General features: G+C 35.1%; 1 protein-coding gene across 1 annotated transcript; it reads right to left on the reverse strand.

The window, feature by feature from the left end:
- Nucleotides 1–7,981: 7,981 nt before the first annotated feature.
- LOC145138036 (nucleic acid binding/RNA binding protein) lies at nt 7,982–11,307 on the reverse strand. Its single transcript, XM_079072179.1, has 8 exons — nt 11,042–11,307; nt 10,023–10,091; nt 9,339–9,470; nt 9,056–9,135; nt 8,842–8,917; nt 8,552–8,743; nt 8,311–8,439; nt 7,982–8,248 (listed from the first exon to the last, which is right to left on the reverse strand). Exons 1-8 carry the CDS (start codon nt 11,117–11,119, stop codon nt 8,084–8,086), a joined length of 921 nt encoding a protein of 306 aa, XP_078928305.1. The 5' UTR covers nt 11,120–11,307; the 3' UTR covers nt 7,982–8,083.
- Nucleotides 11,308–14,132: the final 2,825 nt, after the last annotated feature.

Consider the following 14,132-nt stretch of genomic DNA (forward strand, 5'->3'; position numbering starts at 1 on the left):
AAATTTAACAATGTATAATTAACTAAGAAAATTTAACAACCTATAATTAACTTACAACTAAGGGAATTTATGCAATACTAAATTAAAAGAAAAAAAAAATATAATAATTTTTTTTTTTTTTTTAAAATTTTTTTTTTATTTTTTATTTTTTAAAATTTTTAATAAGTAAAATTAATATTTTAAATCAATTTCGTCTTTTTTTTTTTATTAATTTTGTTTTTAATATTTTCTTTTTAAAAATTTAAAAAAAAAAAAAAATTTAAATTTTTTTTTTTTTTACGTTAACTAACAAACAATAAGACTAAACCAAATAAAACCGTTTCCCCGGCAACGGCGCCAAAAACTTGATGTGTAAAAATTCACTCTAGTCTTAAATTTATAGAGTTGAAATTACCGATGCTAGAATTTACTACACGACTTAGGCAAGTGTACCTAATTGAGTTGTAATATAGCAATGGTAAGAACGGATGTCGAACACTTGGGGAAACGAGTATGATTTACGTTTAGACTATTTGTCGCTACTTAACTTAAAAGATAAGTAACTTGGGGGAATTTTTAGTAACAAGACAAATAATGAGAATTTTAACGATTAAAGTGTAAAAATAAATATAGAACAAGAATTGGTTTTTAAAGAATCAAGAATGATAAGGATGCTTTCACTTAGATTTAATTCCACCTTTTAGTAATGAATGATTTATATTAAGTGCAATGGATATTATTAGTTATTTACCGATTTCTAAAATTGGTTAAAAATCATGATCTAATTTTTTACCGTTTTGATAATAAAAATAATTAAAAACAATGGTCATGCAATTAACAATTTTATTAACAATAATTAATTCGTATCATGCAAACATTTGATCAAACTATTAATTTTAGTGGTCGTAAAACTAATAGGAATCGTAAGTTGGTCGTACGATATAAAATATACATGTTAAATTTTTAGTATTTTATTTTGCCCAATTCCTAGAATATTGTCCTTTACTAGTCATAAATATCAATGGTTATGAAAAATTTATGATTCAAGATAATATAATTAAAGTGATCTTTTAAAAATATTAACTTAGTTATGGGAAAATTAATTACAAAAACTTAACATATACAAATAAATGATCAAATATGCATGATAAAATAAATAACAATTAATATCCGAATAATATAAATCAAATCATATTTTCAAGGTTTCATTATCCAAGTGAAAGCAAAGAGAATTTAGCTCATAATTAAGGTTACAACATACATAGAAAACATATTGAGAATGTTAAACATGTCGATAAAACAAACCCGATGTAGTCCCTAATGCCACTGCAATCTTCAATTCCTTAGCTTTTTGACTCTTGAATCCCCAATTGTGGTTCAAAGGTTGGATGGAATTTGGTATAGTGGTGATATGGTAAGAAATTGTATGGAGAAATTTGTGTATCAAAGTGTATGATTCAATTTCTTCTCTCCTTTTTTGTGGTGAAAAATGGTGGTATTTATAGTAAAAATTGGAAGAATTAAATACCAAAAAGAAATAAATTGAGATTGGATCTAATGAAAAAGAATTCAAAAGAATTAAAAAGATGGGAATAAATGGTTGGAAAGTTTAAAGGTGGTGAATTATTGAGTATTGGTTGGAAAGGAATGGGTTTAGAATAGGAAAAAGTGGAGAAAAAATGGTTAAAAATGGAATGGAATCGGAATTGGCAAATCTGGAGCATAAAACGACGTCGTTTAGAAGCTGAATAGTTCCGGATCGAATTTGGGTCGGAATCGGGTCGACATCGGGTCGAGGCGCGGATCTTCTGTGAGGGAAAACGAATCGGAGTCGCGGGTCGGAGCCGGGTCGAATTCTGTTCATGGATCGGATCGATGACGTCACAGACGATAAAAAGCGCGGATCCTAAACCGGTTCGGATCTCTGGGTCGGGTCGGTAACATCGGGTTAGTCTGTGAGGGAAAATGGACGCGGGGCGGAGCTGTTCTCGGATCGGGTCTCGGATTCGGTTCTTCCGGATCTGGGTGGACGCGAAAATGGATCAAGCTTTCTTTTTTGGGCTCCGGGTTTGGGCTCCGATTTTGGGCTCCGGGTTTTTGTTTCTTTTCTATTTTTTTTTCTTTTTTCCAATTTAAATTAAATTAAATTAATTTAATTAATATAAATTATTTAGAAATTAAATAATTAATTCCCAATAATTTATTTTAATTAAACCTCATTAATTAATTTAAATTCTTTTTTTTTTATATTTTTATTTTGTTTTCTCGTCTTTCCAACGCGGCTATTTTTTTGAATTCTTTGACTTTTTGATCTCGTTTTTCTTCGTGTAATTTCTTTCACTTCTTTTTGCGGATTTTTGCACATTTTCTTCTCCTTTTTCTTCAGAAATGATTTTTAGCTGCAAAATGGAATTTCAAACTTTATAAGTACCTTTTATCTTAAATCATACCAAAATATAGCTAAAAATACATAAATATCGCTCGAAATATATGTATAATTATTGCGATATCAGGGTCCGTCGAGACCGACGACCCTCTGTGGGTTTACTCTTCATCTTCGTTGATCGGGAGAGGGAAGAAGTAACACGAATGGAAGTAGTCAAAATGGTGGTCTGGTGGTCAAACATATCGTGAGAAGGGATTCGATCACCGACGATCTCCTATTGGCTCTCCTCTCGTCGTCAGGGTCCACAAGTCAATGGGGAAAGGGAAACTACTGGATCGAAGGGAGAAGGAAGAATAATGAAATCAGAACAGAGGTGTTTGGTTGAGGGAAAGAAATGGCGAAGTAGCAGCTGAGGGAAGCGGCGATCCTCAGGGGGTGTTTGGTTGTTTCCGATCGACAACAAGGAGGGGTGAAGAAGGGTTGCCGGTGCACCTTTTTGTCGTCGGTGGTGTATAGAGAGAGAGAGAGAGAGAGAGAAAGAAAGAAAGAAAGAAAGAAAGAAAGAGAGAGTATTTTATTTTTGTTTTATTTTCAATTAATTTTTAATTGCTGGTAATAAAATAAAAATGAAAAATTAAATAATAAGGGGTAAAATCGTCTTTACAAAAAAATTCAAACCAAATTGGACCAAACTCGCAACAAAATGAAACTATTGGACCATCCTTGCGAGCCAAACCCATTTTAGACCAAACTTGCTAGTTTTAACATACCACGGGGACCATTCTTGCAATTTTGTCTTCACCTTAACATATGTTTACAAGTGAACATATGAGAAAGTACATATATTTGATATGCATACATGTTCAATTATGAACATGTAGTAACATACCTAATTTTAAAGTTTTTGAAAAAAGAATCTTCATGTTTAAACATTGTCGATTTATGGACATTTATTTATTTTTTATCATAATTTCATGACAAAATTGCAAAAAGGGTCCCTGTGGTTGTCAATTTTATGTGTTTTTGGTCCAAAACGAAATGTTGGTGCACCACTGGTCCAAATTTGGATATTTCTATTGTTTTTGGTCCCTATCTACTTAAAAAGACCATTATGCCCTTATAATTTGTTTTTCCATTTTTTTATTATCAATTTTTATTCAAAATAAAAAAAACCCCACTACCATCCTCATCCTCTCTCTCTCTCTCTCTCTCACTCACTCTCTCTCTCTCTCTCTAAATCTTCATCTGGGTTCTTTAATTTCATCTTCTTAAACACACACACACAATACATAAAATTATGAAGATCCTCGTCCGATGGAGAAAAAGAAATACGAATGGGAACATCCACAAGGTCGATCGATGGTCCAGTGGTCCAGCTCTTGTGCTCTTCTGTCTCGAAAGAAGGATGTGAAGGAAGGGGGCTCGGTGTGGCTAGGGGTTTCGAAGGGAAGGAGGCCAGAAAAGAGTTCAGACGAGAAGCACGACGTCACAGGGGGTTCGGTGGTGTTTGCTTTAACGGGCGTGGTGGCATCGGGTGGTGATGTCGGAGCTGTGATGGCAGCGGGTGGCTCCGCCGCTTCCTCTCTCTTTTGTTAGGTAGCTTGACAAGGAACAGATAGAAGGCGGCAGCGGCATTGGGGTGTTTGATGGTGGTGGGTCACGGCAGGGGGAGGCGGAGGAGCTGCCACAGTCGACTGTGGTGGCTCTCTTCGCCGGAGAAGTGAGAAATGAGGGAGAGAGACGAGTTGGAGATGGAAGGGAGGTCGGGGAAGGGATTTCGACGACATCAGTTGTGGTGGGTGGTGGTGGTTTGCATCGGCGATGGGTGGCAGTCGGCTTTTGGTTTTCTTGCTTGCTCTAGAGATTCACGACGGGGAAGGGGAAGTAGCGGCCGATGAGAGGTGTTGGTCGTTTATGGTGGAGCAAGGTGGCCAGAAGGATCATTGAGGTGTGCAGTAGAGTGGTGTAGCTTCTTCCTGTTCTTTTTCCAGCACTACAATGAAAGAGATGAGGGTCGGTATTTTAAGAGATGGGTATAAATATCATGAGAGAGAGAGAGAGAGAAGAGAGAGAGAGAGAGAGAGAGAGAGAGGTGGGTTTATTTTGTTTTTGTTTTTTTTATTTTATTATAATAATAAGAAAATAAATAAAAGAAATTAAAATATAATTATTTAAGGGGCATATTAGTCATTTTAGGTGGGATGTGGACCAAAAACACAAGAAAATACAACCATAGGGACCAAAACCACATAATGTATCTAAAATTGGACGAGTGGTGCACCAACATTTCGTTTTGGACCAAAACTACAGAATTTTGCCAACCACATAGACCATTTTTGCAATTTTGTCTAATTTCATACAGTTTTAAACATTTATTTATATATGAACATAAAATTTATATATGTTTAATTATGAACATCAATGAATGTTCATATATTTTCTAATGTTTGTTTATGAACATTAGTTGTCAATGTTCACATATGAACATTAATTATAATCATGATTTTTTTATTTCGATTCTTGATTTTTGTTTATTCATTCAATTAGAATGTTTTTATTATTGATGCTTGAATTTTTTTTTCCTATTTTGTTATTATTAATTTAAATAAATGCTATAATTTAGAAATATCATTAATAAACTATTATTTCATTTTTAAAATAAAATTGTTATTTTACCATCATAATTTTTTATCCTAAATTGATCTAATAACTAATAAGGTTGTTCTATGTATCGTGGTCAAAAATATAATAACGCTTACAGGCCGTTATTTGAAATTGTGGTTATCGCGGGCGTATAGTGTTTTTTAAATATATAGAGTTTATATTTTGTAGAATTTATATATATATATATATATATATATATATATATATATATATATATATATATTAGAGTATTAATCAGTAAATCATACTTTAAAGTTCAACTCAATTGCACAGGTCAGTTACCAATATAATATATATAAACTCTACAGTAAATCATATATATATATATATATATATATATATATATATATATATATAGTAAATCCTATTTTACAGGTCGGTTACTAATATCACAGTTAATCATACTTTAACATAATCAACAAGAAAACATAAGCAATAATTAGCATTTTATCATACTTCAACATAATCATAGTTAGCAAATAAAATGATTAAGCAATTTGACGGTTAATCATATTGTTGCACTTTAAGTCTTCACAATTAGCAAGCCAACACATACATGGTTTCAATGGAAGTAATCGCAGTCACAATTTTATTCAATGGAATGGCACAAAAGTTTTGGTTTCGGCTAAGAAAAACAATTTTATTCAATGAAACTACACACACACACACACAAAAAAAAAACATTTTTTCTATGCAAAATAGCCCAAAATGGAATTTATTCAAATAGCGTTGACCATAATCGCGATAAATCGTGGCGCTAATAGCACCACCGGTATTTTGAAAATTATGGTTCTTTACCTTCGCTAACCTCTATAGCATCGTTATAGCACCGCTATAGCACGGCATATGTTCTAAAAATAAGTTTCGTTAGAGTGGTTCAAATAGTAACTCCTAGGGCTGTAAACGAACCGAACGAACACGAACGGAGGCTTATTCATGTTTGTTCATTTAAGTTAGCCGAACAAATGAACGAATACGAACAGATAAACGAACGAGTTTTCTTGTTCATGTTCGTTCGTTTAACAAATTACATTGTTCATGTTCGTTCGTTTATGTTCGTGAACAAGTTAAACGAACATAAACGAACGAACGTAAACGAACAAAGTTAAAAAAACATAATTCAACATATATGAACATAAATAAACATATAATATATTGTAATGTAATCAAACACGATTAAGCATATATGAATATAAAAGGAACTTATATCAACAAACATAAACGAACAAAAATGAATAACATAAGCGAACGTTCATGAACATAATTGAACGAACGAGACCAGTGTTCATGTTCGCTCGTTTAACTAAACGAACGAGAATTTATGTTCGTGTTCGTTTATTTATTAAATAAACGAACATAAACGAACTTCCCGCCGAACGGTTCGTGAACTGTTCGCTGAACGTTCAGTTCGTTTACAGCCCTAGTAACTCTAATACGAACCATCCATTTCATGGTTATTAAACTGTGAATACAGGTTAAATTTGTTAAAAACTTGTGTTTTTGTCTTTTTTGATAAGAAATGGTAAAATCGTCATTTTCACAATCTAATGTATATCTATTCATACATTCATTCATAGTTTAACACATCCATTATACACAACTGCATATACTCATTATACATTAATTCACGGCTTAACATAATTCAAAACTTGAACTATACCACCACCACTCATAACCACCATATACCACCAACCACCAACCACCGCCATCACTAGCCATCAGTGTATTGTTGTCGACATCATTACCTCTTACCACCATCAAATTCACCATTATCACCACCATTGTTACCTACTACCGCCACTACCATTCCTACCTCTTACCACTATCATATATGGACCTCATACACTCTAAGGGTGCACGGAGTATTGTTATTTTTTTGGTTTTGGGTTGGGGGTACCGTGGTACCTCCAAGATGATGGCCCCTTCTAAAGTGGTACTGCCAATTTGCTTGTTTCAACGGATTGCGCTCTCTCTCTCTCATGCATTAGTTAGTTGTATCTCGTGTTTTAAAACTTGTACCAAATTATGTTTGTATGTTTTTAATTAGTTTTATATGTTTTTAATATTTTTGTTAATTAACTTTGAATGATTTTAATTAGTATGAAGTTATTTTAAAATTAAAAATTAAACGGGTTGAAAAAGATGGATTTCCATTGTTTTGGATTGGGAAATATAGAAAAGAGGGGGTAAAATTAATATGGCATTTGGTTGAGTAGGTTGGAAAAAAATGGTTGAGTAGGTTGGAAAAAAATGACTCCCTCCATCCTAATAATCTCCAAAAAATCAGATTTGATAAAAAAAACAGAATTTACAACTTAATACAACATTTGAGACATTCATTCACAACTCAAAATTTACATATCACAATGAGGCATTTCATCGCATCTTGTCTCCATACCAGATCAGTTAGATAGAGATACTCGAGTGGTGTTGGTGGTTGACGGCAATAGCGATGGCTACAGTTTTGAGATAATCCAGCGAGTTAGAACTAGATCTAACATGTTCAGGTGGTTTAAAGAGAAAAACAAAAACTCAAACAATGGTTTAGATCCAAATCCAGATCAGATGGGGCATTGGATGTTAGACACAGTTGTGAAACGGTTCTGGTCCGTCCGAGGTTGGTGGTGGCAACAATATTTATTTGGTTTTTGTCATTGAAAATGTGTACGTGTCTCAAAACATTGTACTTGCGTTGATTTTAGTCAGATTTGAGTTTGGTAAAACTTGATTAATCCCAAGCATCTAATGTGTGAAAAATTATGCATTCTCTTCTCAGTGCTATAGCAGAATTTGCCCCCCACCCCCCATTCAAAGCCTCTTTGGAGCGAATTCTTTTTAAGTAGAGTTAGTGCTCTAATTGATTGAGTACACACCATTCCACATTAGAAGTCTTGCTATAATATATTTATTTCAGTTAACGAAAGTAATATGTTGATTCAAACTCTAGGGAAAGAGAAGAAAAGCTAGAATATATATGATTTAACCATCTAAAACAAGTGAAAAATATCAGCCAACATATCTGGAAAGTTGTACAAGCATATATATTATATCTAGTTAATCCTCAGTGTTTTCAGCATTAGCTCCCTTGAGATGTAAATGTTTTTCCCTTTTTTGGAAATCCGTCAGACCTTTCCCACTTCCAGTCACACCCACCTTCCCGAAAGGGTCATCAGGAGATTTAAATATGCTTTCCTTCTTGCGCCCCGAAAAGAACCCAATCTGTCAACACTTATTAATTATTATCATTACATATTATATATAAAAAAAAAAATCCATTATACCTTCTTAGCACGACCTTTGGTGGTTTGAAATTGTTGCCATGCATTTTGTCTCTTATTTTGTGTAACCTCAATTTGTTCCTTTCTCATCTTTGACTTGAAAGCATGTATCTTCTTCCGCTTAGCAGCTTTCTGCACATTAATCACAAATCATTATTTATTTGTTTATTAATTATTAAATAATTAAAGAACGTAAGACGCTATAAAAAAAAAAAAAAAAAGTAGGTTGGTTGTTATTTTGTACCACATCCTCGGGATCTTCAGGTTCAATACGAAGCTTTGCGGGTAAGCTTTTTGACTGAAAGTCCACGTCAGCAGTAGCTGCTTGGGCAATCTTACGTTTAAGAGCTAGCTTAGTGGCTTCTGCTTCCTTTTCAGCTTCCAGAAGGGGATCAACAATACCTTCTTCTATAGCCCTAACATTAGCAGGATCAACCTGAACATATATATATTTCGATAAATATTTCTTTATTATCACTTTTTTTTTTCTTTCCATTTCCCAGAAAAGTAAAAACAGAAGAAGATGATTGATACCTCTTCCTTATTTCCCCACCCACTGTAAGCAACCAAATATCCATTTGGTGTAAGAGCCTCAATTGTTGCATCATACCTGCATATTCAACTGAATCAAACATAGATAAGACAGAAAAAATAAATAAATAAACAAATAGATTTTTATGTTCAAATAGGAAAAACATCTCTTCTTTGTGAAAAAAACTGTTTGGTTTTTAAAAGCCAAAAGACATACCATTCGCCATCTTCACTATAAACAGCTTGAACTTGAGCACCAATAGGAAGCTTGTGACCATCATACATTCCACTTGAGACCTGAATGGAAATAAGAAATAAAATGTGATCAACATACACACATAGCATAGCAGATTTATATACTTTTTCTTATTAAGACGTTTTTTTTTTCTGAAAAATCTACCCAACTATAGCATTGTACTTCCAACTCATAATATGAAGTTAATTAAAAAAGGGTTTAAAAATTATAATAGAGAACATAACAATTGAGTGAAGAAACTTACAGCATCATTCTGAAAGGTACCTCCAGAATGGTGAAAACCAGGGGATAAATCAGCACTTGTCCCAATGCCCACTCCAGAATTCCCAGCTTCTTCATGTGCAGTTGCTAAAAGTTCTTCGGTCAAAGCAATCACCTGCAGCAAAAAAAAAAAAGTCAAACCTTACACACTTTGTAGTTTTTGTTTCCACATCAGTAAGATAAAAATGGTGTTGTTTCAAACTCATAATCTTAGTGAACATCGGAAATCAGGTGACAGGGGTAGAAGTAGATTGGCCATCACAACACATAGCAGACACCTGCACAGAAATCAAGATACAAGTGATGGACATCTTTGATGGAGTTTCCAAATCCAAAAAATTTTCTATTCACCTTCTAAAGCCAGGATCATCAGGGCTCTTGTCACTTAAATACATACTACACTTCAATAACATAATTTTAAAGATACTAGAATTAGTTTTAAATTGGTTTATTGTGTCGAAACATTGCTACATACAGCAAGATGAACATCATTGTTTTTTGGTCTGTTTAGTGTGCTCAAACACTTTTCTTCTTGGTGCTTAAATTACTAATACTTGTTTATGAAGAAAACAGATACAGATGTAAAGGAAAGTTAAATGCCAAGTCAAAGCAACAAACAATTCAAATTGGAGAAAAAGTAAAATGTGACAAATTTATGTTAGATCACCTCCACAAGCTCTTTCTCCACATCAGCATACTCGGAATTTCCAGGGTCATCCTTCAAAAGCTTCCTGACCTGATTGTTAACAAGGAGTTCTTGCAAGTTAGTACACAGTGTATGACATTTATACAGAGTAAAATGAAAAATGATGTTTGTTTTCTTGAGGAAGAAACTAAAAACAAAGAAAATACATATAGCTTCTGCTAGAATTGAGCTTGGAACAACAATCTCTAGGTTTCAGATAGTTAATAAGATACCAGTTGGATGAAAAGTGGATTGAGAAAAACATACTTCCAACCAAATTGAAGGGAAAAATCCTATCAAATAACATTAACTACAAGCCTAATATGGAATTATGGATCAAGATCAACCACCCCTTTTTCAGCTGGAGAGAACTAGGCTATGTGTTTCTAAAGAAACCCACAGAAAATGCAGCCTGAACATTTTGAATAACTGAAAATCTATCTACTTGCATCATGTATCAGAGCAAAGTAATGTCTAATAAGATCACTGGAGCATGTTGAGCAGTTGAGGCCTCAATTGACATAATTACTCATCCAAAAGCTTAGATTGATACATTTCCTAGATTATTAGGTTACACAGACAACATGGCCATTCAATTGTATCGATTATCTAAAGATAGTTTACCCATGTCCGTTGTTGACACTTATCAACAAGTATCTATGTATGTTCATCAATAATATGGAGATAGGCTTGCACTTTCAACAAACACGCAGTGTGGATGACAAGATATCAGAAAGATTCCACCTCACTCGTAAGCATGACAAAAAATCAACCCTACATCATAGATTCGACAACAAAAAACATACCACAAGGGGCAACAAAAATTAGGATTCAAACAAAACTCTAAATCCTATTCTCTAATCAAGTTCATTCAACTGTTAATGTAGCAACTCCCAAAAGGCAAGACAAAAAATCTAATTATATATAAATAAATAAATAAAAGGACTAATTCCAGCGAAAATGAATGATCATTATATGCACATAAGCCAAATTGCAAGTACCTCTTGAAGCTGTTGTCTGTAAGTATAGAGATTTGAAGAGAGCTCCTCTATGCTGACCTCCTCGCCCCCTCCCTCCATGCTTCTCTCCTTTGTGTTTTTATTTCTTTCGTTCTTTTTCGGTTGAATTCCTTTGGTTTAGTGCATTCAAATACGCAAGAATAGTAAGAATTCGATCAGTACTATGATTTAAGATGCTCGTAGGATAAAACCCTAACAATATTTATCGAGGAGAACAAGAATATGGCGAACGGGAACCCTAATTGAGATTTCAGTGATCTTTATTCTGACAAACTTCGATTGGCTAAATGGTAGAAATACACATATGGCCCCTAGACAAACTACTATTTTCTCATGTGCCCTTAAAGAAACATTTGTCTCAATTGCCCCTACTCCAAACATTTGGTATCAAAAAAACTACGATGTTAGTATCTCCACCAATGGTGAAACAATTTGTTACTTATAATATGCAAAATGATACGACCATAACCATTATCATTTATAAAATATTTTGAGCAAATGATTAACGGTTATAGTCGGATATGTAACGTCCTAAAATTCAAGACCAAAAATTTCATTTTCCATAGTAATAAAACAATCAACCAAACATGTTCATAAAACATAAAGGAAAATCAAAGTAAGTCGGTCAATCATCTCAATACATCAGAGTCATATAAAGCGGAAATCATGGTGTGTGTGCAATGTGATCACCCCGAGCTCTTCTCTTTTGATCCGGAAGTACCTGAAACATAAACTGAAAACCGTAAGCACGAAGTTTAGTGAGTTCCCCAAAAATACATCATACAATACATATCAAACATACAATGGGCCAAGCCCCACAACCATCGGGCCCCGCCCGGAACAGATATGTCAGTAATATGTGATGTGCCCCGTCCAACACACTTATCAGGCCCCGCCCGATATACATATAACACATACGAGACATGCAAGAGTCACAAAGACAATTAGCATACTATAACATAACCCACTGGGCCGGCATTGGTGCCTTCGACCCGCAAGTACAGTGACAGCTATCATGCTATAACACACTCATCAGGCTCCACCTGGCATCGGGCCCCGCCTGATACACATATAACACATGCAAGGTCACACAGACAGCTAACAAACCAACAACCACAAATCTTGGGTCGGCATTGGTGCCTTCGCCCCGCTAAACATTGGGAGGAGACTCACCTCAAACTGCTGAAAAAACCAGATAAATGCTCGGACTGCTTATCTGGGAAACCTCCGCACTAAATATCATCAAATAATACCCTAATTAATAATCAGGTCATAAACCATAATCGGGCCCCGCCCAATGACACCCAAAAGCCCAATATGACCCAATTTCCTAAATGATGCCCAAATCCCATCATGGGCCCAAATCCAAGAAGGCATGTAACGTCTCAAAATTCACAACAAATTTAAACTTTTCAAAAACAACTCATTTACTTAAACAGTGTTTACATAACAATTGTTTGCAAAACATTATTCAAAATCATAGCCTCCCAAAATCCAATCAACATGAAACCAAGGATGTGTATGGTCATGCCTTCGCCTTGTCAAGGTCCTCATAAGTACCTGAAACAAAACTAAAACTGTAAGCCAACGATTAGTGAGTTCCCCCAAAGTACCACCACATAAACATGACAAATAACAACATGCATGCAGAGCCTTCAGCATGACTGGACTGCCTCACCGGGCCTTCAGCCTATCTGGACAACTCTCTAGGCCTTCGGCCTGACTAGACGCCTCGCAGGCCTTCAGTCTATCCGGACCGCCCTGGGTGTCTTGGCCTTCAGTCTCAGTTGGTCCTCAACCCAGTAAACCATCACATATCATATATACACCATAACAATCAATAGCTAGCATATACAGGTAGTCATGCAGATCTAACAGATCACTACATCATAGCAACATACGGTAAACCAGGATATCAATCCAATGGGTCGGCCTTGGGGCCTTTGAACCGTAAGTATAGTGAGGAAAACTCACCTCTCAGTTGGAATGCAAATTGAATAAAACTCTCCTCTGAAATTGCTCAACAATCACCTAACCAAAACCAAGGACCTAATCTTAATTAATAGTTCAAATACCCAAATTACCCTTAGGTCAAACTGGTCAAAATCAACAAGTCAACCCCGCCGAATCAACTCAGGCCTCGTACGCGGGGCGTACTTCGGATGTACGTGGGCGTACTTCGGATGTATGCGGGGCATACTCAAGCCTTGACCGATATCGGGTTGTTGACCTCGTATGCGCGACGTACGCAGAGGTACGCACGGTGTACGCATTGAGGTCTCATTTTCCATATTAAGAGCTTAATGTGTTAAGCTCTTACGTTCCAATTACAGATCCAAGGCCAAAATACCACTAAAAGTCATAAAGTTTCCAACTTTATGACTTTGCATGTCTATTAAGTGCTTAATACCAACAAAATTAACCTCTTAACACCTAAAGACCTTCTAAAGCATGCATGGGGGAAAACTAAGCATCAAGATCTCATTTTTATGACTTATGATAAGGCTAAAATCCTTATAGATCGAATAGATTCTGAACAAGTATAATATGAACACGAAGTGAAGTAAGAACACAGAATGAATCAACAAAGTGTCGAATGATTAAAAGTCACGCCTCGGATGAACTCGATGAAGAATTTCAACTATAGAGGCGTGCTAGGGTTTACAAGAATATCTATATCAAAACGTTAATGATCTACGGTGTATGCATGCACTATTAATACTTAAACCCTAATAAATGATACGGCTTGGACAGACCCAATACCGAATACAAAAACTAACTAATAAGCCCAATGACGCAACACTAAATACCCAACAATCTCCCCCTTTGCGTCAATTGAGGCCCGAACCCTTCAGCCTTGGATTCGCTTTTGCACATCATACACCTTCGGAATCATAGCATAAATTGCTTGGCATACCTCGATGTACCATAAAACCATATCTGAGAAGCACTTGATATCATCTTTCTTGTTGCCTTTAAACTTGCTCACCTGGTCCATAATGTACTCAAGGAAGTTTGTGATATAGAGATGCTTATCAGAAAGATAAAAGCATCCTTTGCGAAAGTATGATCC

The sequence above is a fragment of the Lactuca virosa genome, chromosome 9 (genome assembly GCF_052849685.1).
Source record: "Lactuca virosa cultivar CGN04683 chromosome 9, Lactuca_virosa_CGN04683_v6, whole genome shotgun sequence".
Taxonomy (NCBI): domain Eukaryota; kingdom Viridiplantae; phylum Streptophyta; class Magnoliopsida; order Asterales; family Asteraceae; genus Lactuca; species Lactuca virosa.

Bases quoted from the DNA above. Each gene is read 5' to 3' on its own strand.
- LOC145138036 (XM_079072179.1), bottom strand. From the start codon at position 11,119: ATGGAGGGAGGGGGCGAGGAGGTCAGCATAGAGGAGCTCTCTTCAAAT. The intron at 9,471-10,022 runs GTGATCTAACAT...TTTTTGCTGCAG, and splicing joins TGGAGAAAGAGCTTGTGGAG to GTGATTGCTTTGACCGAAGA. The intron at 9,136-9,338 runs GTAAGTTTCTTC...ATTTCCATTCAG, and splicing joins GTACCTTTCAGAATGATGCT to GTCTCAAGTGGAATGTATGA.